This window comes from Perca flavescens, chromosome 23, assembly GCF_004354835.1.
Source record: "Perca flavescens isolate YP-PL-M2 chromosome 23, PFLA_1.0, whole genome shotgun sequence".
In the NCBI taxonomy this organism is placed as follows: Eukaryota; Metazoa; Chordata; class Actinopteri; order Perciformes; family Percidae; genus Perca; species Perca flavescens.
In genome coordinates, this window is record NC_041353.1 from 12,740,159 (window position 1) to 12,765,947 (window position 25,789).

The following is a 25,789-nucleotide window of genomic DNA, read 5'->3' on the forward strand; positions in this document are numbered from 1 at the left end:
TTTTGAATGTACTTCCTGACAAACACAAATTCCAGTTTAAGCTGCCAGTAGCTGCTGCCAGTGCTGGCTATATAGGACACACTCTTCAATGGTCGTTATGAAGGATGATTGGCTGGAATATCCGTAAAGGTTCAATATGCTGTTCCACATACAAATTGGATTTTGTTGTCTATTATTGTTGAAGGACGTTTTCTAGTAGAGCAAACATCTGCTTTTATAACAGAAACGGTGATGTGTGTGTGTGTGTGTGTGTGTGTGTGTGTGTGTGTGTGTGTGTGTGTGTGTGTGTGTGTGTGTGTGTGTGTGTGTGTGTGTGTGTTTTAATCCCAAAGGGGCAATTAGTCCTCTAATTAGTTCTCCCCCCTCCTCTCAGAGTGCAAGGGTCAGTGATAAGGGTGAGCCACAGTGAGTTTTTAGCTGCCAGGTTCAAGGACACTTTGCAACGGTGGAAACGTTGTATGCTAAAAGGCCTACAATGTTGAAAATAGCCTAAATTGATTCATATGTCTTTTTATTTTAAGCTGTGTGGTTGGGATAAATTTGTATGTAACTATGTGGTATTTATCTCACACTGCCATTTAGGCCAGGTCTCTCTTGTAAAAGAGGTAATGCATCTCAAAATACTTCCTGTTTATATAAAGGTAAATAAAAAAATGAACATGTATTTCTGTTTCTGGTCCTTAGACTCTCTGGGCATGATCAGCAAAAGAATTGATTTGATTGAGCCATTGCTTCCCTATGGAGATAGTGGAGACAGCACTTGGACTTTATGTCCCTTCGCTGCCCTCAAAATTCAATCTGTTTCAACTTTGACTTTGATTTTCAATGACCTTTCAGTGAGCAACAGATGAAATGACAGCTGTCTGTGATGTAACCTGAAAGCAATCCGTAAAGGATGAAAAGGACATCCATCCAAAAAAGGTCTCTTGCACCCAGGCCCTTTATCATCATTATCAGGTTCTTACTTTTATTTGCCACTGCAGTTTGTAATGCAAATGTGAATTACGTAAATCACTAACAATCTTTGCCTTTGCCTTTGCACTGCACCCTGTGCCCCTTGCGGTGAGCACAGCTAATTCCTCTGATCATGAGTAGAGAGCCTTAGCCTTTAGGAAAAAGATAAATCTGGAATTACAGTGATACTCTAGCATTGCTAACAACAACTTGCCAAGTATATACAGCGCAAGATGTTAGAAATGGCACACTCAATTGGCTGAGAAATTGGCAGTTTATAAAAGTTAGTTGAATTTTATCAACAGCTGTTTAAAGACTGACTGACCCAAGCTCCTGAGGCAGCTCCTTCGAGACTTTATTCACTGATTGAGAGGAAAGAGGTTTTTAACACCAGATAAGAACGCAAGGTAAGCTTGATTTATTTGCTCCTCCAAGGGATGTGTCCACTTTTTTGGGCTGTTTATGTGTCTGGCAAAAAGGCCTTCTAGCATGAGGATCCATTGTTAATGCCAGCACCTCCTGCCAAGGCGACTTTTATGGCCAGTGCTGTTCCATCAATGATGCAGGAAATACGTGTTATGAAAAATGATTACTGGCAGTGATTTGGAGCAAGAAAGTATCTTTTTTTAACTTTTCTGCCTGGCTATTATAGCCTCACCCAGCATTTCTCTGTCAAATATATTCATTCCCCAGCTACAGGAATATTGGTTTATTTATTATCCAGGAGGCATGATTAAATCCCTGCACTCCTTCCTGTTCGTTGCCTCTAATATTGATGATATATGAATTTAAACCCAGTCTGTTGCATTTGTAATAAGTTGCTGTGCGAGCTGTATGGATGCGTATTGTCTCTCCCCATTCTGCAACAGCCCTCGTCCCCTCTCTCTTTCTCCTCTACCAGTTCTGTCTCCTCCTTTGTCTCTATCTCTCTCTTTCTTTCTCTCTCTATCTTTTAACACCCCCAACCCCTCCCTCACTCTGTAATTTACTGTGCTATTGGGTGACTGTCAGTGAAGATGAATTGGCTCTAGTCTTCGTATTAACACCAGGTCTGGCCAGACACATTTAGCGCTACAACCAATGGTTCCTGCAAGTGCAGGAACACGCATGCACACACACACACACACACACACACACACACACACACACACACACACACACACACACACACACACACACAAGCACACACACCGATTGTATATGTCCATGGTGTCATAGCAGGAGTCATTGGTGTCTTTGTTCCCATATATCAGTGGTTTCTATTGTCCATGAATTTGCCTCATGTTGACCAGACAGCTGTATGGCCCTTTGGTCAATATGGTCAATGAGGGTTGCTCCATGAGAAATCAATCATGTTTTAATTCATGCTTTGCAGCAAATTTTTCCTTTAAGGCTTCTATCAAATAGCCTATTGTATTCCCATTACTTTTGCCTTTTTGTTCATTTATATGTCTGGTATTCTTGTACTTTTCTTGTACTTAACTTTTAAACTGTTTTGTAAAACACAGTGTTGCATGAAATGTATTGTATTGCCACAATAAACTGATTTAAAGATCCAAGGAAATATAATCTTGATCTTCCTGGAAAAGTGATGCTTTCTAGGAAAAGTTGCATTGTCAGTAGTGACCTTGGGCTGAACTAGTCATACATCTTTTTTTTTAACAATCCAGTTTTCTTACTCATTTTATTTCACTTATAGCAAGATATATGTTGCTCTTCCTCGAGCAGTACTGGTGGCGTATTTCCCTGTAACACGCTATCTGTCACTGCAGGATAAATTAAGTCTTACAGTCGACGGATTATGAAGTATTTTAGGCGTGCACACTCACTCTCGCACACAAACACTCACACACACACACACACACAGTCACACAAAGTTTATCCCCTCTGAGAGTCTCATTAATTTGGCCAAGTTGATTTGTTCTGAAAGGCTCTGAATTCATCACAGCCAGACAGATGGTAGAGAGGGATTTCCTAGAGGAGAGGAAGAGGGAGAGACAGAGTGGCATGGGGCAGACAGAAGACAAGTGTGGGGGGGAGGGTGCAAGAGGGATGAGATGGGGTGAAAGAGAACAAAAGAACATGGAGGTACAGGGATTAAAATGTAAAAGAGAGGGAGCGAGACAATCAACAAGAGAGCAAAAGAAGAATCAAGTGAAAAAGAGAGATGGATAGTTGGGAGATATGTAGGGGAGAGGAGTGAGCGAACACCATCTGTCTTTTTAGAGACACAGAAACAGAAAACTAGGGAAGGATAGAGGGAAGTCCAGATAGATACTTTTCTCTCTGTTTTTTCTTAACTTCGCCTTCAAGGAATAGTTTATAATAATTAATATAATTAATATTTCTTTTGAAATATCAACTTTATGAATTGATAATATGTCAGTGTTGTGTTTACAGTCAATGTATGCGGGTTTAACAAGATTTTAAACAAACAACTTTGCATCTTGTTTGTTTAACCTGTACACAAACAGAAATTGGTTTTACTGGGAGTTACAGTGCTGTACATGTCGGAGCTATTTATTGCCGAACAACAGCTGTGGAAAGTGACTGTGCACTCAACACACAAGTTTACATTTGATGCTTTCGTTTTGAATAAAAAAAAAAAATTAAAACCAAAACATGTATTTTACAACCTGCTTTGTAGCTGGACATGCTGCACAGAAGTATTGGGAAGACCTATAAACCCCAAATGTTGAATTATTCCTTTAAAATCCAATACAATAATAACATTGGATTAGTGAGGTAATGGAAGAGGGGTGATTCTACACAAATACACACACACACACACACACACACACACACACACACACAGTACCATGTTGATCTCCTTTCACATCATAAAACCAAATTAGTGCCTCAAAATGTCGCCACTTTAATTCATTTTTGATCTGTGACGAAACAGCCCTGTTATGACCACAAGCTACCATGTAAACATTAAGAACAAAGGAAAGAGCATCGCAGTTTGCAGTCACTCTTTCACACACACAGGAACATGTTTCTCCCTGTCTCTCCACTATGAATGATTTAGTGAGCGTGCCTCCAACAGGCCTGCTTAAGAAGGCTTTGAAACTAGGTTAACTTAAGGTAGGCTCTGCTGACTTAGAAGGTCCACACACACACACACACACACACACACACACATATATACACCCAATGTCAACAGCATTTATTTCCATTTTAAAGAAACAGGCTACCAATTTAACACTCTGTCACTTCTGTTCTGTTACCTTCGAGACAGCTAAACGGGGGTGACAGAATCCTCTGTCCACCTTTTAGCTGTGTCAGTGGCTTTCACAAGAGTAAAACAACAACAACATTAACACAGCTATATAACCTAATTTCTCTTTTATATGTTTATAGTTAGTATTTGGTACTTTCTACACCACAGGGAACTTGTTACCTGCTTGCCAGATTATTAAGCAGAAATTTGCAGCCTCATTCAGTTTGTGTGTGTTTGTGTGAGTGCATGTCCTGTGTGTATAATTCAAAGCTAGTACGTCCAAGCCAACACGTGGCACCATTTCCATTCTTTTAATTGAAAAACATCATGTGGCTCTGCCCGTGCATGCCACTCTGTCTCTGCATCCTTGACGTTTAAAAAGTTGCGCATGAGAAAGTGAGAGACACTTCTAGAGAGAGCGAGAGAGAGAGAGAGATTATCGTGAGAGAGAGGACGACGACGAGAGAGAGAGGTTGAGTCATCATCCTTTTCGTCCAATCCCAGGCTTCTGCCTGTTGCTTTGGTAACGTGATGTCAGTGCAGCCTCTGGCGACTCCTCTGAGGTTAGCGAGCTTCAGCACAGAGGTGTATGTGTCTGTGTTCTTGTGCCTTTCCTTTGAATTAGACTTCAGTTTAAGGTCAGAGTTCAGGTTTAATTATTTACCAGTTGTAATAGTTACAGTAAATGAGTTAAATGAGTTAAGATCAGTAGGATGTCCTAACTTGTGTGTGGATGAATTTACATCCATTTAGGTCTGTGTGTTTGTTTGTCTGTGTGTGTACTTTCCTGAGAGTGTTTCTTTGTGTATATGTCCATACATGTTAGTGTGTAAGTTTAAATGGTTCTCTGAGTGTGCATTTTTATGTGCCGCTGCATCAGTTGCCTGTGCACGTGTGGAAGTCTGTGCGCGTGCATGCATGCGTATGTTCATACTTCAATGATTTGACTCCTTAACTCCTTTTACTGGCTGAAACAGTGTTTGTTGCCTGGCAACATTAGTTTATTGAACACTCCCCATCAGAAGTCATAGGATCTCCTCAGGTTGCTTTTTTAACATCACACTGCCGTTTTTGGGAAACACAAACAGTAATTTTGGTGTTTGAGTTGAAAGGATACTCGGTTAAGCGTTTGTGGAGAGAGATTCATTTGTGGCAGGATTTATTATGTGTGATGGGAGATATTAGACAGATAAAGGATTCCCTTATCCAGAGTCCATTGGCAACATAACAAGAAGTGGTGTACAGTGCTTGTTCTTCAGTATGAGAACAAAAACTTGTATCTACATACGATACATATTATGTTAAATATATAGACTTTATTATATATATATATATATATATATACACACACAGAGAGAGAGACACACAGTATAGAGCTTAGTGAATTACCACTTTCTTAACAATTTCACTCAGTAATTGCCTGTCAGCATATAGTGAGAGTAACCAGCCAGAATAAAAGACAACTACCTGTTCAACTTTCAAAATGAAACGCAAAGTGAGAAGCATGTTTTGCAATGTAGTAAATCAAAATATAATTGTTCACACTTTGTATCTGTGCAGCCCAGCATTACTGGCAGTTCACTGAGGTCAATGGTTTGCCACTTGAAAGAATGAAAGGTATTTACCAATCACACAAGAAACACTTGGGAGTTAGTCTGGCAAAGACATGTTTTTTATTTGACGAATACTACAAATACTTTGTAGATGAGTCTATTTATTAGACAAAACCCTTTTTATTAAAGGAATGCAGTAGGAACAGTGCATCTTTGTGTTCCTGCAATCTTATAGTACAACTGAAGCAAGATGCAGATTACAATGTGAGGCTTATTGATGACAAATTTCGAGACCTTTGGAAACATTGATTGTGAGGTTAAGATTAGATTAAGGGAGAGATTTAGTTTCCAAAGGGTCAAATGGTCACATATTAAAGAGGATAGATAGAAAGAAAGAGAGGGAAGAAAGATCTGGTAAAAATGAGAGGACCCCTTGAAATGTATTCTAATCCATCTTCCTGATGAATGTTTGACATTTGTCAATAAAAAGTATAATTATGTGCTTGTGTGTTTGTAAAGGAGACAGAGAGAAAGAGAAAACATTTCAGTGTGAGAAAGCTATAATATCTCTGCATGTTGGTGTGATGGTGTCTTTGTCAGTGTTGATGTGTGTGTTTGTGGGTGTGCAATTCTGACTGTGTGCATGTGTGTGCGTACACGAAAGAAGAAAAGAGAGAGACAATGACGAGAGAGAGAGAGAAAGAGAGAGAGAGAGAGATCATAGTCTTTGACATTTGTTCAGATAAACAGTAATCTTTTTATCCACAGTCAGTTTTCAGTTTTAAGACCTCCAACTAGGCCTAAGACCTAAAATACAGATTTTGTGAATCACTTACTTTTACTAATATCAAACACAAGTGGAGAGTTTTAAATGGTTACACAGGTAAGAAAATGCTTCCTTCTAGATAATTTTGTGCAGACATTTACAAGTTAACCATGGAGAGCCTCAGACGATTCCATAGTCCAGAATGCAATGTAAAGACATTGTGTTTTGAGGACGTAAAATTCGTCCCTTGTTATAAAATCACACAGCATGTAACTACAAAATAAGGGTTAGGTTTGCATTGAAGATCACAATTCAGTCATTGGGGTAAGAAACACTAGCAGTCAGAAAATTATCAATGGTCAGAGTATGTATGACACTTAATTTGGAGGTAAAACTGAAGTGTCTGTTACTATCAGAAATGAAAGTCACTAAATAACCCATGAAAATCTTGTTTTGCCGACCTCCAGTGGTTTTCACTTTGCTGCAGTGATGTAGAAGTGTACTCCAAAGTGTGATAGTACACTACTCCACATCTCCCACCTCTTGTTGTCTCTATACACAGTCACACACACTAAGACACACAAATGCCCTCATGCACGCTCACACACAATCATTTGATCTCGCTCGCTCTATGATAGCCACGCTTGGTTGAAATGAAAAAGGTTTTCCCAACTCAACATTATTAAAAATCAACTTGCCTTCTTTCAATCATTCTGCATTTTGTTTTCTCTTTTTTCCTGTCCTCCCTCACGTCCCACTTAATCCCTCCATCATTCTCTCTCCACCTGGTCCACCTGACTCCATTGCATCAATGTTACGTCCTTTGATTATCATGTCTGTGCTCTATTGCAGACCTTTCTCTCTGTGTTTGTATGTTAGCTTCCTGTAGCCCATACTCTTTCTGTTTTTGGTCTATTTAGTGTGTGTGTGTGTGTGTGTGTGTGTGTGTGTGTGTGTGTGTGTGTGTGTGTGTGTCTGTGTGTGTCCTTTTGTCTTGGACTCTCTTCCTCTCTCTCTCTTTCCTATTTTGCTCTCTTTTTCCCTTTAGTGGTTATCTGCTTCACACATCCATAAAGCATACTGCTGCCCAGTGTGTGTCCTTGTGTGAGTACATGTGTGAAAAAGAAATAGGAAAAGAATGAAATGACCTCACCACTAGTGGCCTTATTTTCAGTGTCCCCTCTGTGCCCAGAGACTTAGCCATTGTGTCAGTTTAATTTATTGACTGTGTGTGTGTGTGTGTGTGTGTGTGTGTGTGTGTGTGTGTGTGTGTGTGTGTGTGTGTGTGTGTGTGTGTGTGTGTGTGTGTGTGTGTGTGTGTGTGTGTGTGTGTGTGGGTGGGTGGGTGGGTGGGTGTGTGCGTGCGTGCGTGTTACAGTATATTTAGCCTCGACTTCAGGGTCTTGCTAAGGGAACCATCAACACCAGTTCTGCTCTCTGGTCATTTACCACAAGCTGACCTCTTGTGCCACCTCGGCACAACGCCCACACACACACACACACACACACACACACACACATACAGCCAAACACGCTAAACTATGTCAAAAATGTGAGTACACGCAGGCGCCCATTTATAGAACTGCACAGTCACCATGCTCTGTTTCAATTAAAAAATATAACTTAAAAACCATAGATAAATAGATAATACCTTCCCTCTCTCCCTCTTTTTCAGCCATCCTTATCTCTTTCTTTCTTCACAGTCTGTCAGACACTTGACACTCTCACTGCCTCATTTAGCAAAAGGCCAGTAAGCTGGTCACCTTCCCCTGTCTCTTTCTGTCTCTCTGTTCAATAACAGTAAGCTTTAGTGGCAGGACTATGCAGCCCTGGTTCCTAAACTTAGCTACATCTTCACTGTTAACATTTTCTTCAGGCCCAACATTGTTACATTCTTGTAGAAAAGTCATAGAAGAGTGGTTGATGTGGATGGTGGGTGTACAAAGCACCAGACAGGCAGCATGAACTGTCTTTCAAAATGTATTTGCTGTTGCAAATTAATAGAAGCCTATATAAACACCAGAGAGACTTAAAGGCATTGGATATACAGATTATAGCAGGTTAAACTTTATTTACAACATTATTTTCAGGTCCTCAAAGGCACATTTTATCAGTGTATTTGTAATGAATTGAATAACATTTCAACATTTGACATGCAATTTGATGATCTAGTGGGGCATAAAAACGTATCTAATGCTACATGTATGATTTTAATTTATGAGACAACAATGCGGTAATACTTTGAGTCTGTAGTCTGCTGACCCCTTTTCTTTCTCACACATTCTTTCCTCCCGTCGTTCACAGTTTGTATCCCTCCGTTTCTCATCCCTCTATCTCGTTAGTGTAATAACCAATTAACTCCGGCTCTTGGTTACTTACATTTTTGTATTTATTTCCTCATTAATTCATTTCCTGTTGAAAGCGCACTCTACTGTGATTGGCAGCTCACACTAATTGCAACTCAGACTGTGAGTGTACAAGATAGGCTCTCTCTCACTCACTCACACGCATACACACACGCACACACACATACACACACACACACACACATGCATGCACAAACACACACATGCACACACACGCGCACACATACAGAGGGATCAGTTTGATGGTTTTAATTAGATTTGGCCTATCAGCCTCCAACTCAGAGAGGGAAAGAAGGCAGATTACTGCTGCTCTCCATAATGGCCTTCCAACACTTGGTGGAGGGAGACGACTTCAAGGTCACTAGCACTATTGAGGAGAAGAGATGTGTAGGAGAAGGTGTTAAAAACCCGAACAAGAGATTCACTAATCACATGTAGAATACCCTGTGGAAAGACACATTGGTACAAATGAAAGGGCATTGATTTTGCATCCTTACATGCGATATCTTCGAAAAGGCCAATCACATATGAAAATATGTTTGCTGGATTTCCACATATTCATGAATCCACAATATTGAAAACCAACACAGTTCTCTGGTTGTCCATAACCGTTAGTAAGTAGATTTTAACACTTTGGAAAATTCTGAACAGCCGTCCTGGAGCCGTATGAGCTATATGAACAGATAAACATCTCCCCAATCAGTTAAACAAACCCCTCTGTGTACATGACTGATTACAGGCTGATTACAGCCACGATTCAGCTTTACGATTGATGTTCAAAAGATTGATTGGACAGAATCCACGACACACACACACACACAAACCAAACACACATACAGACACTCACAAACTGAAACACATACCCTTAGGCAGAACATGTCAGAGCCTTTTCCTTATAATATCCAGACTGATCCCCATGAATGCATACAGCTCATGGTTTATTCTTACCCTCAGTGATCCATAATTCATCACCTAATAGCATTTTACAAGCATAATTGAGTAAGCTGTGTTGAACCTTTCAGCATATAGCTAAGATGAAAAAGACTAAACCATTTACCAGTGAATATAATTTTAGCTCTTTAGTTACAAATATTTACTTTTAACTTTACATTTTTGCTGCCCATTTTCAAAGTCAGTCTATACAGTTTTATATTTCTTGTGTATTTCCTCCACTGCTCCATGCAGCCATTGGTTTCATTTAATTTCCGTTACCTCACAACAATAATTTAAACAAAAACTATTGTAGTCTTGATGTTCACTGTGATGGATTAAGGCTGATCGTGTTTTTTTTTTTTTTACTATTTTAGGTTAAAAAAAAGAAACGGTTACCGTTGAGTCACACAGTGAGGTATACAGATATTAAATTTGGGGGAAAAGAGGGCACTGGTATTGAATTAGTACTCGATATTGGGAGTTTTTACGTATCCTAATTGATATGAGGAGATGGTAATGATAATGGGGTAAGAAATAAAAAAAACTACAGGTCCTTTGATGTATGGCTGTGGTCTGACGATTAAACACTACATTTATCTAACTTCAACTAACAAAACAAGTGGCTGGCCATTTCTCCTCCTGTTCTCCTCCCATTTACTCTGTCCCTTACTCTTCCTCTTCCGCCCTGTAACTCGACCTAAAAATGAACACCCCATAATAAACTAATCTCCCTCATAATAAAGCCTTTTTGCCACCTGACTCCATTACAATAATTATTCTGCTCTGTGTTTGATTATAGTACATGATGATTTGTGTGGTTGGGTATTAGTGCATGCTGTATACAGAATGTGTACTGTGTGTGTGTGTGTGTGTGTGTGTGTGTGTGTGTGTGTGTGTGTGTGTGTGTGCGCGTGTGTGTGTGTGCAGGCATGTGTGTTTATATATGTTTTGTGGCTTGTGAGCACCACAGAGGCTTCCCTTGTGTGGCTGTAAAAAGCACGCTGGGAGAAAAAAACGCTGAGTTTTTGATGCTAATGTGAAGTGTCATATCTTCCCTCGCAGTGTGTGCATATTTGTTTGTGTGTGTGTGTGTGTGTGTGTGTGTGTGTGTGTGTGTGTGTGTGGGTGTGTGTGTGGGTGTATACAGTATGTGTGCACTGAGAACTTATGCAATTACAGTTCCTTTTTGCATTACCACGCTGACTAAAATGCTGATGGACGTACAGCCCTAAGCTGACACAAGCAATCACTCTGCTGGCGTGTGTGTTTATGTGTGTGTGTGAAACATGTACAAACACACTAATTCTTGGCTTAATGTTTTGTGACTGTGTGCTGTGTTGTAGGCAGAGGTTGGATGCACACATGCGTGCACGCACACACACTGTCTAAGAATAGTCAGTTCACACAGCGGTACTGAGGCTCAGAAGGCCAGTTACTGTGAAAGGATTTTCATAAGTTGAGTACTGAAGGCAGAGCTGATCTGTGCAGCAGGTCCTTTTCTACTCCTCCAGCCTGAGAGCTGAGAGAGAGATACAGTCTCTCGCCCTGGGACATTAATCGGCTCATTAATCTTCTTTCTTCTAAACTGCTGGAATTAAAGTTTCCTCCTCCATTTACATTCTACTATTGCTGCTGCAACCATTACTTCTAAAGGAATCACTACTTAAACTGATGTTATTATCACAGCGGCAATGTACTATATGGCCACCAATACTGTTACTAATACTCTTTATATATTTCTACTAGTCCTACTGGTATTATTACTACTGTAATACCAAAACTACTTACTCACAGTACTGCTGTACAGTCTTCATATCATAGAGAAGTGATTGTAGCATTAGGAATCTTTTTACAGTACTGTATTACATGGTCTTTATCATCAAATTATATCCTTGACCTTGGAAATAGAAGTTTGACCAAAAACACATGAACAACTAAAAACAAAGGTCCATGTATTAGCTTTTTCAAGAGCTTTTAACTTTGTCAAATGGACAAACTCAATCCACTTCCCACATGAAGACTGCGTGAATTGGTTGAAAGCTGCAAAAACAATTTGTCAAATTAGAAATTTTGCCCAAAAGGGAATACAAAAATAACTAATAACTTATAAACAATTTGGCGGTCATTATGTGTCAAAATGGGAAACAATTTAGTTAATGCTTTCAGTGCCCACTGGTTGCAGGAGCTGTGTATGACATGGAGGCCTTTGCATAATGTTATCTTTATGCATATAATCTCTTTTCTGACAGAAAATAGTATAGAAATGCCATGATAGATATAGAAACACATGTTTGAGTTTCCACATGCAATGTATACTTTTCTTAATTTTGTTAGTTATGTCAATTTAATGTTTATGACAACTTTCATTACTGTCTCGTCAAGAGAGGTGATACAAATCGACCAACAGTGCATCTTGAAAACATACAAACCTTGCAATTCCAAGAACAGAGAATGGATACAAAGGTAGAGAGAGCAAAACCCCCCCGATAATACTAGAAAGATCATGCAGCATAGCCACAGGTGGTATACGTTGTTTTCCTCCTGCCTCCATGTCTTTGCCATGACACTATGAGCATGTGCTACTAGTGTTTGCAGTGGTCATTTGCCTTTACTTGAGAGAGGCACTTTGAGATTTAAAGCCCTGGTCTCAGTTGCTAAGCATTGAGGCGTTTGCCTTCCTCTATCCATATGCTTTGTGCACACTACACCTGCCACATCCTCCGCTCTATCTGCTTCTTCTCTTTACCTTTCTCCTCCCCCTGGTTATCCTCTCTTCCAACTTAACTCTGTTATTTTTATGTTTAGGTTGAATTTGCTAACTCTCTCTCTTTCTCTCTCTCTCTCTTACTCTCCCTCCTCTCTCTCTCTTTCTCTCCCTCCTCTCTCTCTTTCTCTCTCTCTCTCTCTCTCTCTGCAGCCATCGGTGTCCAGATGACTCTGGATATGATGGAGTCCAAATTCTGGGCCATTGCAGCACAGGTAAGTACATACAGGCTCAATGTGATGCAGGTGTTCTCCTCTATAACGGCTCTTGCTAATTTTTGTGATTCTCTCCAATAGTTCATTAACAAGTATGGTGAAAGATCTTCATCCCGTGGACATTTCACTAAATGAATCCTTTATATTTTAGATTTAAGGATTTTAATTGCAAAATGAGATTTGTGACAGACAAAAACTCTACAAACTGTGAGCTGACTTCTAATAGTTGTCAGCTCTTTACAACTGCTTGCTTTTAAAACAGTTGCATTTATTTGGATGCCACCATCTGTAAAACGAAATAATGAATCATGAATGCCAGCTGCCACTTATTGCTTTAGTTTTTTTCCATGTTAAATTTATAGCTGTTTGTTTTTATTTTTTTAATGCCCACTAGAAAACGATGTAAGTGTAGCACTACACTGGCACTATTGAGAAATGTCTGGTGTATTTAGCAGTTATAATGAGAAATGCTTGTGGAATACAGACAACACAATCATGCTGTTTTTCAGTTACAGAGGAATATTATGATCTTTCCCAAATAATGACTCCTGTTGTTTTTCCAGAAGTGATCAGTCCAAAATAGTCTGAGCATCAACTTCAACCATTTTCAATTGTGTTCCTGATTTGACACATTGTAGGCATTAACCAAACACCAAATTCCTGTGAATGAATAAGTCACTGTTCAATATCCTGCTATATAGAATATGCGGCTAACACTTTCTGTTTTAGGGGTTTAACCATTGGCCTCGGTCCTGTATTCAGGAATATCCATATCACTGCAACCGCCTTTAAAGGAGGCCTCTAAATGTCATGATTGGAATTGTTTTCAGCTGATATTTTGTGTGATGCTCAGAGAATGTCATCAGTAGTAGTTTAGTGGAGGATCTTAGTATTCTTTGAATTCTTTCACACCTTCACCTTGATTTGGCATTATACCTTTGCCCCCTGCTGTAGCAGGTGTTTGATAGCTTGATCGTTCCTCTCCTCTACTCCCATGGCTGTAAATGACAGCAGTTAAAAGAGCATTAGGGCTGCTGGCTAGCCATTAAATGATGGATAGCTACCACAGCTAGCCTCCCAAGTGTGTGTGTGTGTGTGTGTGTGTGTGTGTGTGTGTGTGTGTGTGTTGTGAAGGTGTGAAGTACCGTATATGTGTCTGTTAATGTGTGTATTGTTGACAGGGACAATATGCATGACCATCTGTGCATAAGTATCCATATTCATCAACTAGGAACTCATTAGCAGCATTTGCAGTGGTCTTGTTATCCACTAGATTTATGATTTATGCTAAAAAGTAATTCCCATTCTCATATTGTGTGCAACTATGACTTTCTCTTCTCCTGCCTAAAGTCTAAATTTTATCTCCTCTCATGTCCTGCTTTTATCTCCTATACTTCCTCCTTCTTCCCTCATCTCCTCTCCTCGGATAGCTTACATAATCATTTTATCTTCATGTCATGTATTTACTGTCAAGCATCTTTATTTCGTAGGGGTTTATGTGTGTGGGCACTCACAGTATGTGCTTGTCCTATCTGTTTATGTTCATATGTATCCATCCATGCATGGGTGTGTACTGTATGTGTGTGTGAAATCCTTTCTGTGGTCTATTTTAAGTGTTAAGCTACCTCGGGGTGAAGATACTGTACCTGCCGTAAAATCCTGAATGAAATACATGTATTCAGGAGGAAGTACAGTGACAGGTCATAATGACTTCTGCCAAAGAGGGTGTCATATTGGCCCAGTGGGCTAAGACACAGGCAGTGCTGTAAGAAAAAAATCTTAGATTACATTTAGTCTTTGGATCTTCTTCTATGTTGCCTATGCATTGTCTAGCAGTAAAGATGTTACAAGTATTTTATTTTATTTATTGTCTTTATGAATTGGGAATGATTTGTGATTCATTGGGAAATATTGATTTTCCCTGATTATCACACTACTCATCATTATGTGTTTGTGAGAGAAATATTGAAGTCACAATTAACTAATAATTGGTTTGCTTTAATTATTTACAACATCAAATTAGCTTCATCGTTATGTTTGTTTGAAATGATCATTCCAAAGAACTCTGTACGTAGTTCTCAGATCTTGGGGGAAGAGTTACATAAGGAAATCCCATCTGAAATAAAATGTTATTAGTTAATGAATTATAAATTAGTGAGGATAAGAATAAAGCATAAGCTCAGAATGTAAATAGGAAAATGTTCTGACATCTCTGTACAGCACATGCTTTGTATACTGTCCCAGCAAACACACGACTTTCTAAAGATACATCACATTAAAATATACAATGTGATTCCTGCAGTGTAAGGATCCATCTTTCTCTGACAGTGAGTGGAGATGCAGTGAGAGGCTGTGAGGTAATAGTAATGAGAATCAAAGATGATAGATTATTTGCCATTCACATGTTGACATGCTCTTTATCTCATGGACAAGACACAGCTGGTCTTCCTTTTGTCTATAACCCCATATTTCTTATTTTCATACTGTTTCTGTGTGTAATAGCACTGCACTGCAACTTTTGAGATATGAAATGAAAGTATATGTGTAATTAGTGCAATCACAGAAACAGAATTTGTCTTTTGCAAACAAGAATATTTTATAGTTTCAAAATATATCTTCAGAAATTGAGCAGCTTTCTTCAACATATATTTATGCAATTTGTAAAATCAGGCTTTATAGCAAAGCTCAGTATAGAATAGTATATCATGCTTATAATTCTGTAGTGTGTTGCTTACTTTGAGTTCAAGTGTGTATGCAAGCAGACAGCGGGATCATCAGTCGCAGTGAGAAACAGTTTGATTGAGTTTCAGGGAATAAGAGTGATACGATGCTCTGACCATCACCTTGACTCCTCCTGGAGCCCCTAGACTAGACATATTAAACAACACAGGATATGGAGGAACAGCCTCTTACATGCTGCAAGGATTCAGAAGTCTGGCTCTGATGTTAGAGGTGAAGAGGCTGCATGAGACATAGAATTGTTGAGACAGTCAATCAGTCCATCTGGCGATATAAGAACATTAGTTTCCGTGATTATGTGACGGCTTCTCTAGAGCAACCATCAGTAAAATTATATTTGTACACAGCAAATATCATAATGTAACAGGCATTTTGCCATGTGCATTGTTTCCAAATGTACTATGCACATTCATGCTCTCCTGAGAAGCCTTGAATGATCCTTTTCCACATTGTACACTTCATGAGTCCAAAATAGCAATCGTGCACACAAATGATAATGATCTAATGGGCAGTTTTTCAGTAAATTTGACGAGCAAATTAACCCTTTTTGATTTCAAGGACCCCTTGTCTTTTTACCCACTGCCACCAATCATGACAGATTAGATGTGTGGCTCCACTTCTGGCCAAAGCTACAGGAATAAACAATCTTCAGTATGTTGTTTCTTAAGTCCAATAAACATTGTGACCTATGGGTTTCACTCGCAGGCCTTTAGACTTGATTTGTTTACATAATTAGCAGAAACTGACGACGTAGTTTCCTACAGAAATTGTCCTTAATCAAGTCCTGCTATGTACTAACAGCATGCAGGGAAGGATAAACACTTCTGTCAGTCCAAGCACTGAATTGTAGTTTATTTCAGGAGGCAGCGATGGGAAGCAAAGGGAAAGACTGACATTTTGCTGTAATAGGATTGAAAAGGATGATAGATTGACTCATTCACACTTCGACACGCTCTATATAGCCTGACCATTATTCTAAAGACATATTGTACACACACTGTGTACATAAGATGTGACCATGAAGTCATGAGGAGAACTATTGATATTTTGACTCATGACCCTTTCACTGATGAGGGAAAGCGTTAGAAGGCGAAATTTACAGACAGTGTTGCTAGAGAACTTCCACTGTCCAGTTGCAAAGGCTGATATATAGTAAATACAGCCTATTATGTAAGAAGTACCAAACACCTAACTGCAACTTCTACATTTTCCTACTTCCATTTTTCTCCAGGCCTGCTTGAAACTCTATTAAAACCGTATTTAAATGAAAAAAATCTGCATTCATGAAAAAAACTATATCTGTAGTCTTTTGTCTATTCCTGAAACATATGCTCTGAGATGATGAATGGCTTTGTCAACAGCAATCTAACAGCGAGTTAGTAGTGAGACAGACTAGTCAGTACATTGGCTTACACATCATTAACTGAAGTAATGTTTCTCTCTCTTCTTCATGTTCTCTTTTTATCTCTTTTCGTGTCTTCTCAGCCAAATGACACAGATGTAAGTATGCAGAAGTTCCCCTTTCCTCATTTTTCAAAACATAATTTAACATCTTCAGCGCCTGCTGAACTCTGTGAAGTCAGCTTCACACTCCAGTTAAAAAAGATCACACACACACACACACACAGTCACAGACATGCAGAAATGAAAGCAAACAAGACACTCAGAAGCCCATCACAGGTAGACGCATAACACTAAAATTAACACCTTCTCACCAACAGTTGCACTTTTTTTCACACACAGGTACACATGCACTTGTTGACATTGACACATGTTCAAGCATAACACTTCCACAGAAAAGACAGACCATGTGTTTAAATCATTTCCTCACATACACAAACTTGTCCTTCTTTAAACACACTGCTCATCAGATAATGACACATATAACACTTCCTATCAAACATTTTCTTTTCTCCTTATCTGTCCTCCAGTGCTCTGATACTGATGGAGTTTGTCCTCTTCGGTGTGACAGCTTTGTGAGTATATCTTGCTCTCTGTCTGATATGAAGTGAATATGAATACTCAAGCTAGCATGAATTGACTTAACTATATTATGTCTTGGTATTCAAGTCCCGAAAAGTAAAAAAAAAATAACGTTTTATCATGTCCTGCTGTTTTGGAGAAAATATAAGAAATATATATTAAATATAACTTTAATTTTGAGTCCCTTTATAACGTGAATTACATGAATTATTTAGCTTGTTGTTATCTTTGTCAGTGATGTTTGACACAGATCTTTCCTCACAAAAGCATTTGCTTTCTCTGTCTCTTTTTCTCATTTTAGGATATTGCATGCTACGTGATTGACAATAATGGCTTTGTCCTAATTTCTAAACAGCGCAGTGATGTGAGTTCACTCACACACACACACACACACACACACATACAGTGATAAAGTGTTCTTTCTAGACTCTCTAATCTTTGACTTAATTATTTGAGAGCTTTTACGCCTGTCAATTTTTCAACGAAACAACGCATTCGGAATATCCCAATTTGTTTTAGAAAAAACTTAGAAATTAGTCTGGATCAACAGAAGTACATATCTAGGATAATTGCCTGACATCCTGCACGTGACTCACGCGCCGGATGTCCCTCACCTTCCGCTCACTGTGTGTTGCCGTTCTCAAACTCTGTTCGCTTCGGGAAACAACAACAAACTTCAAGCTAGCAAGCTACATGCTGAAAATGGCAAGTTTTGAACATTTTCAGCCTTTTCCCACAGTAACTATCAATAATAACTTTAAGCATTAAAATTAGTCAGTGCTCATGAATCACAACAACTGTATATGTAGCACAACACTACAGAAGCTTCATTTATTCAACACAGTAAAACGTAAGCAAAGCAGCAGCGTGCGCTGTAACTTCACTGTAGCAGTGATAGTTCACTGCAAGTTTTTGTACTCTTGTCTCTTTTTATTCAGTATTTGAAACATCTACATAAACTTCTGGAGCAGAAAGCAGCACCAAACCGATCTGATGAAAATCTTTATGTGTAATGTGTTATAGATTGTACAAGTAGTACATTAGTAGTAAGTAGTTTCATTAATTTGAGCAGATCAAGTTCATAATACATTCACAACAGACTAACTATTGTATTACTGATTAAAGCAATAATGCACCTACAATATGCCCATATTTGTTTTTAAGGTTTGAGTGAAATTATGTTTAAAGAATAGTTTGACATTTGGGGAATTATGCTTATTCACTTTCTTGCCGAGAGTTAGATAGTTACTGCGTGCCGTTTTTACACTTCACTGTTTGTACCTGTTTGTAGTGATAGTACACAGATTTGTTACCTTTGGCCAGGCTAGCTGTTTTCTGCCGTTTCCAGTCTTTATGTTAAGCTAAGCTAACTGGCTGCTGGCTGTAGCTTTATATTTCCTGTGCAGATATAAAAGTGGTATTGATCCTCTAATTTAACTACTGGCAAAAAAACTAAATAAGCGTATTTCCCAAAAAATCTTTAGATCATATTAGATGTAGAGTCACTATAAAAGAATAATCTGTGATGGGATACATTGATTTTAAACCAATACACAACACAGTTGGATGAATAATTGATCATACAGTTCACATTGAGGTGAAAGTAGAAAGATGGGAGTTGATATTCCCTCTGTCAGTTTATCATGATATGAATAAGTTCAGCCGCACAGATGGTTTCACACAGTTTTTTGCCCTTTCTCTTTTCTAATAGGCGGGAAGATTCTTTGGCGAGGTTGACGGATCTGTGATGACAACGCTAATCAGAATGGGCATGTTTAAAAGGTAATATCTGGTTGTCATTGCCTGACTGGTTGGCAGTATAGTTGTGTGTCTGTTACTTCTCTGTCTTGACAGTCTCTCTGTTAGCAAAGGACAGGGGGTTACCTCGTCCTGACAGAGCCTGCAAGAGCTCAAGCATCTTAAACTTTATGTAAACTTCTCTAAATCAATTAGGCAAGAAGCTGCAGTGCCCCAACATTGCAATGTTAAGTGCCGTAGTATGCCTCCCGCTGTCTCATGCTCATGACACCATGCATTTAAATGTGGCTCGTGAATTTGATTACATGTCACCCTCATGCTGTATCACAAACAGAAGTGATTGCTGTTGAGGCTTGTCTTAACCAAGAGGGTGGTTTGCAAATGTTTTCTGTTTTGGTTTTTATACACCTAAGCCATGCATTATGCATGTGAAACCCATGGCGTGGATGGCGTGCTTTACTGTCATTATAGAGACTCAAATGTTTTGTTTTTATTGCTATATAATGGTATAGTCTCTGCCCTGTGTTGTACTCTGTATGTGCCAAGGTTAGCTAATTCACCGATCTTTGTATATACATTATTCCTTTTGCTCCCCTTTCAGCTTCTGTGACTGCTCTAGATTTTCTTTCCTGTTACTTTTCCCCCATCTTTTATGTTTGAAATCTCATGAGTGATGTGCTATTTTTATACAGCTAAAAGATTTTGTCATGTTTCCTTTCACACGGAATATTACATAACTGGTTTTGAGCATGCATGAAGCTCAGTGGCTGTGCACTATTTGCGCCTATATGTTCATGCATCTGCAAATTTGTGGGTTTATGTGTTATTGTACCTCGACCTGCAAAAGGACCATATATACAGTACATAATGTATTGTAGAAAAACAAGAAAAAGTCGAAACACTTGGAAAACCCTCTGTTTAAAAAGGAATGTAATTCTATCACTGGGATGATTTGCTCTCAGGTTTCATTCTTTTTCTAAGTGAAGTTTGGGATCAGGGTTTCTACAAAGGTTAGGCTCAGCTGTACGATGTTGCATGTAATAGTCTGCAGGGGGGGTCAAGGAATCGATGTAAGTCAGTGAAATACTGCCTGAGGAGCAACACCATGTGCTTTTGTGTGTGTGTTTCCTCAGGGTGTCCTTGTTCGACTACCAGGCCATGTGTAAGATGAACTCGCACTCTGTCAGCAGCGCACGTCCACTTCTCAGTGTATGTACAGTGTACTCGCTCTGTATGCAATATAATTACCTTAATGGTCTAATCAATTCTCCAGTAACTATAATCTGTTTATCTCTTCAGCCGTTCTATGGTTTGGCTTCAGCCCTCAAGTGGTTCCTCTCCAACTTCCTACTGTAAGTGTTGCTAGGTGCAACCAGAATGTCAGTATATCTAAAATAAGTTTGCTATAAGAACAAAAACTTGTGTAAAAGCAGTGGAAGTTTTTTTCTTGGTTGACAATACAAAATTATTATTGAAATAGTTTGACATTTTGGGAACTATGATTATTCGCTTTCTTGCCAAGAGTTAGATAAGATGATCAATACCACTCTAATGTTTGTATGGTATATATGAAGCTACCGCCAACAATCAGTTAGCTTAGCACAAAGACAGGGGGAAACAGCTAGTCTGGCTCTCTCACAAACGAGCAAAATCAGCCTACCAGCATCTCTGAAGCTCACTAACTGACCTATTAGGATAAATGGACTCATTTATATAGCACTTTTTTAGTGTTAGCAACCACTCAAAGTGCCCAAGGACACTGCATCATATAGACTGCGAGGGGGCCAGGACTGAACCACCGACCTTCTCTTCTTCCTGAGCCAAGCATGTCTTATTTGTTTACCCCTTAATAAAGCCGAATAGTAAAAATGACAATTCACTAGTTAAAGGGAAGTTATGTGCTGGACTTAAAAAAATTTTGTTTTTTATTGTAGAGATTTGGTAAGGCTTATCCAGTCATCCAAAAAACAACTACCAATTAGTGCTGAATAATTTTAGGACCCATTTTCTCATATTCCCATGACACAACTTTGGGTCCTTGCCCAGTTTTTGAAAACTGATTGCAATCTGCTCGCAAGCTGCTTTGGTCTATAATGATGGCCGCCTAATTGACTCCCTCTCTCTGTCCACTCTCCTCTTCTCTCTTCTCCACAAGGTTTCTCCTGGAGTTTAATATCTGTGGCTTCTGGCACATGGAGCATTTCGCTGACGGTGAGCTCTACAAGAAAAAATGTCTATGAAATGTCCTTCCATGTACCACGAGTACACGAAGCAAGATTAGTGGGTTAGCAAAGTATGTTGAGCCTGAAGCTAGAGTTTTAAATGTCACAAAAGTGGCTCTCTTTTAACATATGCACATTGAATGACACACATGGATGTTGGTATTGTATTGTCAGTTCAATACTAGGAGTGTTTACTCTGACTTGTGTGCAACCTTAATCACCAGTCTAGAAGTAATTATGGAATAACAACATCACATCCTCAGATCCACTCGCCTCTCATCTGTCTCTGTCTTTTCATCGATCACACATTCACCTTTCTCATTACTCCACCTGTCAATCATCCACTCTTCCTCCTACTCCACATCATCATCATCATCCCTCCATTCAGCCAAGCCATCTTTCAGCTTGTGTGAGTATCTGTCCTGAAGTGTTAGGAACGTCAGGTTCTGTAAAACTACTTGTTTTGCAAGCCATTATGGCACTTTTTTCTGGTTTCAAACCCATCATTGTACATGTACACAGAAACCAAATTCAATTTTGTTTGGAATACACAGGGAGCTAGAGTACCTTTGGTCATGGTAGAAAGAGCAATAAATGGCTAAAGTGTGAAGCATTTAAATAGCACTGCACCCAGCTTTCTCCTGTCACAGACTCTAAGCCTGTCAGTCATCAAGAAAAAGTCACACATATACTTTCATATACACACTTATTGTAATTCCCACCTTGAGACATGACCCATATCTATTTCTCGATTAGCCTCAGCTCATAAGAAAAGAGGGGACATCCTGCAGCCGTGTGACACCGAGTACCCCAGCTTCGTCTACGAGCCATCAGTCAAAGAGACCAACAGCATTATTAAGTGTGGACGCTGCCAGAAGTAAGCACACACTCATGCACCCTTATTCACACACAAATCGCTAGCGCGGTCCCCTCTAAGCCCTCGACCAGTCGTATTAAATTGTCCATCAAAAATCCATTTTTGGCTTTGCTCTGCTCTGCATACTGAGAGCAGTGTGAGTATCAGAAAGAAGGAAATCAGTAGAAAAGAACAGAAATAGATCTGGATGCATGGGGTTATAGAAAGACATAGCGTAGCAGAGAGAGAGAGAGAGAGAGACTGGAAAACAGAGAACGTATTCAGAGAGGTAAATAAAAAAAGAGATGGGGAGAGTGGATGACAGAAACAGAGATGAAACAAGGAGGTGAAGAAGAGAGAAAGGGAAACATCTTAGTGTGTGTGTGTGTGTGTGTGTGTGTGTGTGTGTGTGTGTGTGTGTGTTCATAGGTTGAGTGTGAACGCCCTCATGAGGCCAAAAGAGATATAAAGCAGCACAAATGCTGCTTACAGCACCACTACTCAGATTTCAAAATGTTTATTACCCAGTACGACCAACCCATGCAGTCAAGTAATTCTGTAAACATATTTTTTGCATATAACTTACCCTATAAAGGATTATATGAAATATTATTTGGAGTTGTTGATATATATATTTTTGATCAGTGTAACAGTCATTGTGGGAATTGTATCTAGCCCCACAGCGCCCCCTACTTGAGAAAGTGTTAATGTCATACAATACATGAGAGGTTTTCTTTTTCTGTGCTTATGTTTGTGTGCACATTTTTACCCATTTTATATTAGATGTGTTTGTGTGTGTTTCAGGATGTTTGTGGTGCAACAGATACCTGAGAGCAACCTGTTGATGTTGGTGGTGCAGGCAGACTGTGACTGTTCCAGACAGTACCCACCCCTCACCATGCAGCCCAAAGAAGTGAAATATATCCTTTGATATTTTTATATTAATGGATGCCGATTCATCTCGAGAAATGATCTCACCTTAACACACATACTACATTAGATTTTGTTAGAGTTTGCTTTACATACATTAAGTTTGCTGCTCTCGTTGACTTTCTCCGAAAATAAACTAATTTGTATTGCAGTCCCTCTTGCTCTGGAGAGGGTGTAGACAGACCAACAACAAGTCCAGGATCTGTTAGCAGCTTCCCACCCGTGAACACTATAATTGCGTTTTGATTTTCACATTGCACCACGCCTGCCCCACTCGCTCAAATTCTGAGGCTGGGTGTGCACCTGCTGTGGTAAATTTGTGAAATATGTCATTTTCAGTGTATTGATATATGAATGACAACTCAAAAGAAACCTCTGATGCTCCTGTTGTTGCTCCTTGACCCCGCTGTACATAATGCCTCAGTGAAGTGTGACAGGATGAGGTCCCAGAAGATTCGCCGACGCCCCGAGTCCTGCCACGCCTACCACCCCCAGGTCAGCTTCTCATTGGTCCACCCCATTCATTTTTTTCATAACCTCCTGGTTCTATGCACCAAATTGTATTAGTGTGCGTTGTTGTAATCACTCCTATCTTCTATATCTGCTATCATGTTAAGCTTGATTGCATTGAATTTAAATCAAAAGGCAGGAACACAAAGTTAAATCACTTTCTGTTTTGTCCCAATAGGAGAACGCCAATGACTGTGGAGGAGCTTCTATTATATCTCTCTCTGCCTCTCTCTTTCTCACCTGCCTCTCCTTCTTGGCACTTGTCTCCTGATGATGGACAACTTTGCTGTTTTACCCTTTCTCATATAAAGGAGGAGATTGGAATGAATCAAGAGATGTGGTTGGACACTGGACACCTCAAGTGGATTTTAAAAAAACTAATTCTGCACATTTTGTTAATGACAACCACAAACCTTGTCTCTACTGAAGGACCATTGATGTGGTTTTTGAGCATTTGTTACTCCTGCAAATTATTACACTTGAACTGAAAACTGCAAAGGAAGCAAGTGAATGGGCTGTTGTTGCCATGGATAATTTTCCCATTAGTTGCTTTCTCATACATCATTTTGCATCTCAAAATGAAAAGGGACTAAAGAGATGCAGGTGGTAGCTATGACGTGCATTGAAATGGAGGGAGGGGAAGGGGGGTTCATGTCCCACTGAACTAAATATTGCAGACACACATGCATATTGTATATGCAGCTGCAAGCATGCACACCTCGAATACTTTATCATTCTGAATGCTTCATCTACCAACTATCATATGTGCTTTTTTAAACATTGAATGAGATGAGGGAGAGAAGGGCTACAGCAATATATGGTAAACATTGTTATGCAACATTAGTGTTGCTGCTGAAAGTTGTGTTGACCAAGGGTGTTTGCGATATGAGTTTCTCTGAATCTCCTGTAAATCTCAAAGGGTGATGGCTAAGTGCCAAGAACGTACTTGCAGTGGGAGCTGATAAAAATGTAATAAAGATAATCAAAGATCAGAATGAGAAGCTCCTTCACTATCTTTTTTTTTTACTTGGATTACATCACAAAAATATTTATTTCTGTGACATATCTTTTTAAAAATGTCTGCCTTTCTCTGTGTCTTTCTGTGTGTTTGTACATACTGTATGTAATTATGTTTGGCTGGACATCACTGTGGAAATTGGAACTCTGCATAGGTTACTAGATGTACAATCAACATGGATAATACAATGATGGATTCAGACTGTGTTTAGATAAGTTGTTATCATTGTATTGGAAAATACAATTGCATGGTTTCAAAGCAAATCTAGTAAAAAAAAAAGAAAAAGAAAAAAAAGAATACCCTGCAAAAGATGCAGTTTTACCAAAACAAATGTTTCTGGTATTCATGTTTATGGCAGTGACTATGCATTTGTTGGACTGTGGTATTTGGATACTTCACTTGCGCCCCAAGGTAATGTAACTGCTACTTATTACTTGGCGCTTGGCATGAATAACATAATTTTATAAATTCATGATGAAAAGCAAAGATAAAATGGGAACAAGATTGTCATATAGAAGAAACCTGTTTGGAAATGTCATATATGTAATTGCAATATAAATTAACAGTGTAAATCTAATTGCATAGGGTATTTTTGTATTTCCTTGTGTTTCATATCATATCTGCAATCTTGAACTTCAGCATTTCAATGTATTTGGGCTTTGAGCGTCCCTGTAGTTTTTTTAATGGTATTTCTGAATCATCTCACAAAGCATGTTTTTCAGTTGAGCTTACTCTGATAACAAAATTGCCTGAGAATCGACCTGTTTGTGTAATAGACTCAGTTACATATTGTGTGTGAGTGTGCATCATCACAATATGTTGTTGAGATTATATAAGTAATTTTATTCATTTGTCTCATTTTTGTTTGTAATTTCCACTATACAATATTCTGTATGTTGTATGGTTGACATGTGTCCCAATTGTATGTTGACTGACTGATGTCATGATTTGAACAAAGTAAATTAAATTATCCATAGGGTTTTTGTACTGTATTTAGTA

At 39.0% G+C, this 25,789-nt stretch overlaps 1 protein-coding gene across 2 annotated transcripts in view; it reads left to right on the forward strand.

The window, feature by feature from the left end:
* cacna2d4a (calcium channel, voltage-dependent, alpha 2/delta subunit 4a) overlaps window positions 1-24,397 on the forward strand; it is an 81,572-nt gene extending 57,175 nt beyond the window's left edge. Inside the window, exons 28-40 of one of the 2 annotated variants that reach the window (XM_028570984.1) lie at window positions 12,713-12,774; window positions 16,999-17,013; window positions 17,445-17,489; window positions 17,798-17,860; window positions 19,208-19,278; window positions 20,388-20,463; window positions 20,554-20,606; window positions 21,410-21,465; window positions 21,865-21,885; window positions 22,233-22,353; window positions 23,137-23,252; window positions 23,675-23,757; window positions 23,951-24,397. In XM_028570984.1, coding sequence (XP_028426785.1) covers window positions 12,713-12,774; window positions 16,999-17,013; window positions 17,445-17,489; window positions 17,798-17,860; window positions 19,208-19,278; window positions 20,388-20,463; window positions 20,554-20,606; window positions 21,410-21,465; window positions 21,865-21,885; window positions 22,233-22,353; window positions 23,137-23,252; window positions 23,675-23,757; window positions 23,951-24,043 — 875 coding nt within the window. In that variant the 3' untranslated portion in view covers window positions 24,044-24,397. The remainder of the gene's footprint in view (window positions 1-12,712; window positions 12,775-16,998; window positions 17,014-17,444; window positions 17,490-17,797; window positions 17,861-19,207; window positions 19,279-20,387; window positions 20,464-20,553; window positions 20,607-21,409; window positions 21,466-21,864; window positions 21,886-22,232; window positions 22,354-23,136; window positions 23,253-23,674; window positions 23,758-23,950) is intronic. The other variant, XM_028570985.1, reaches the window with a different exon arrangement.
* Window positions 24,398-25,789: the final 1,392 nt, after the last annotated feature.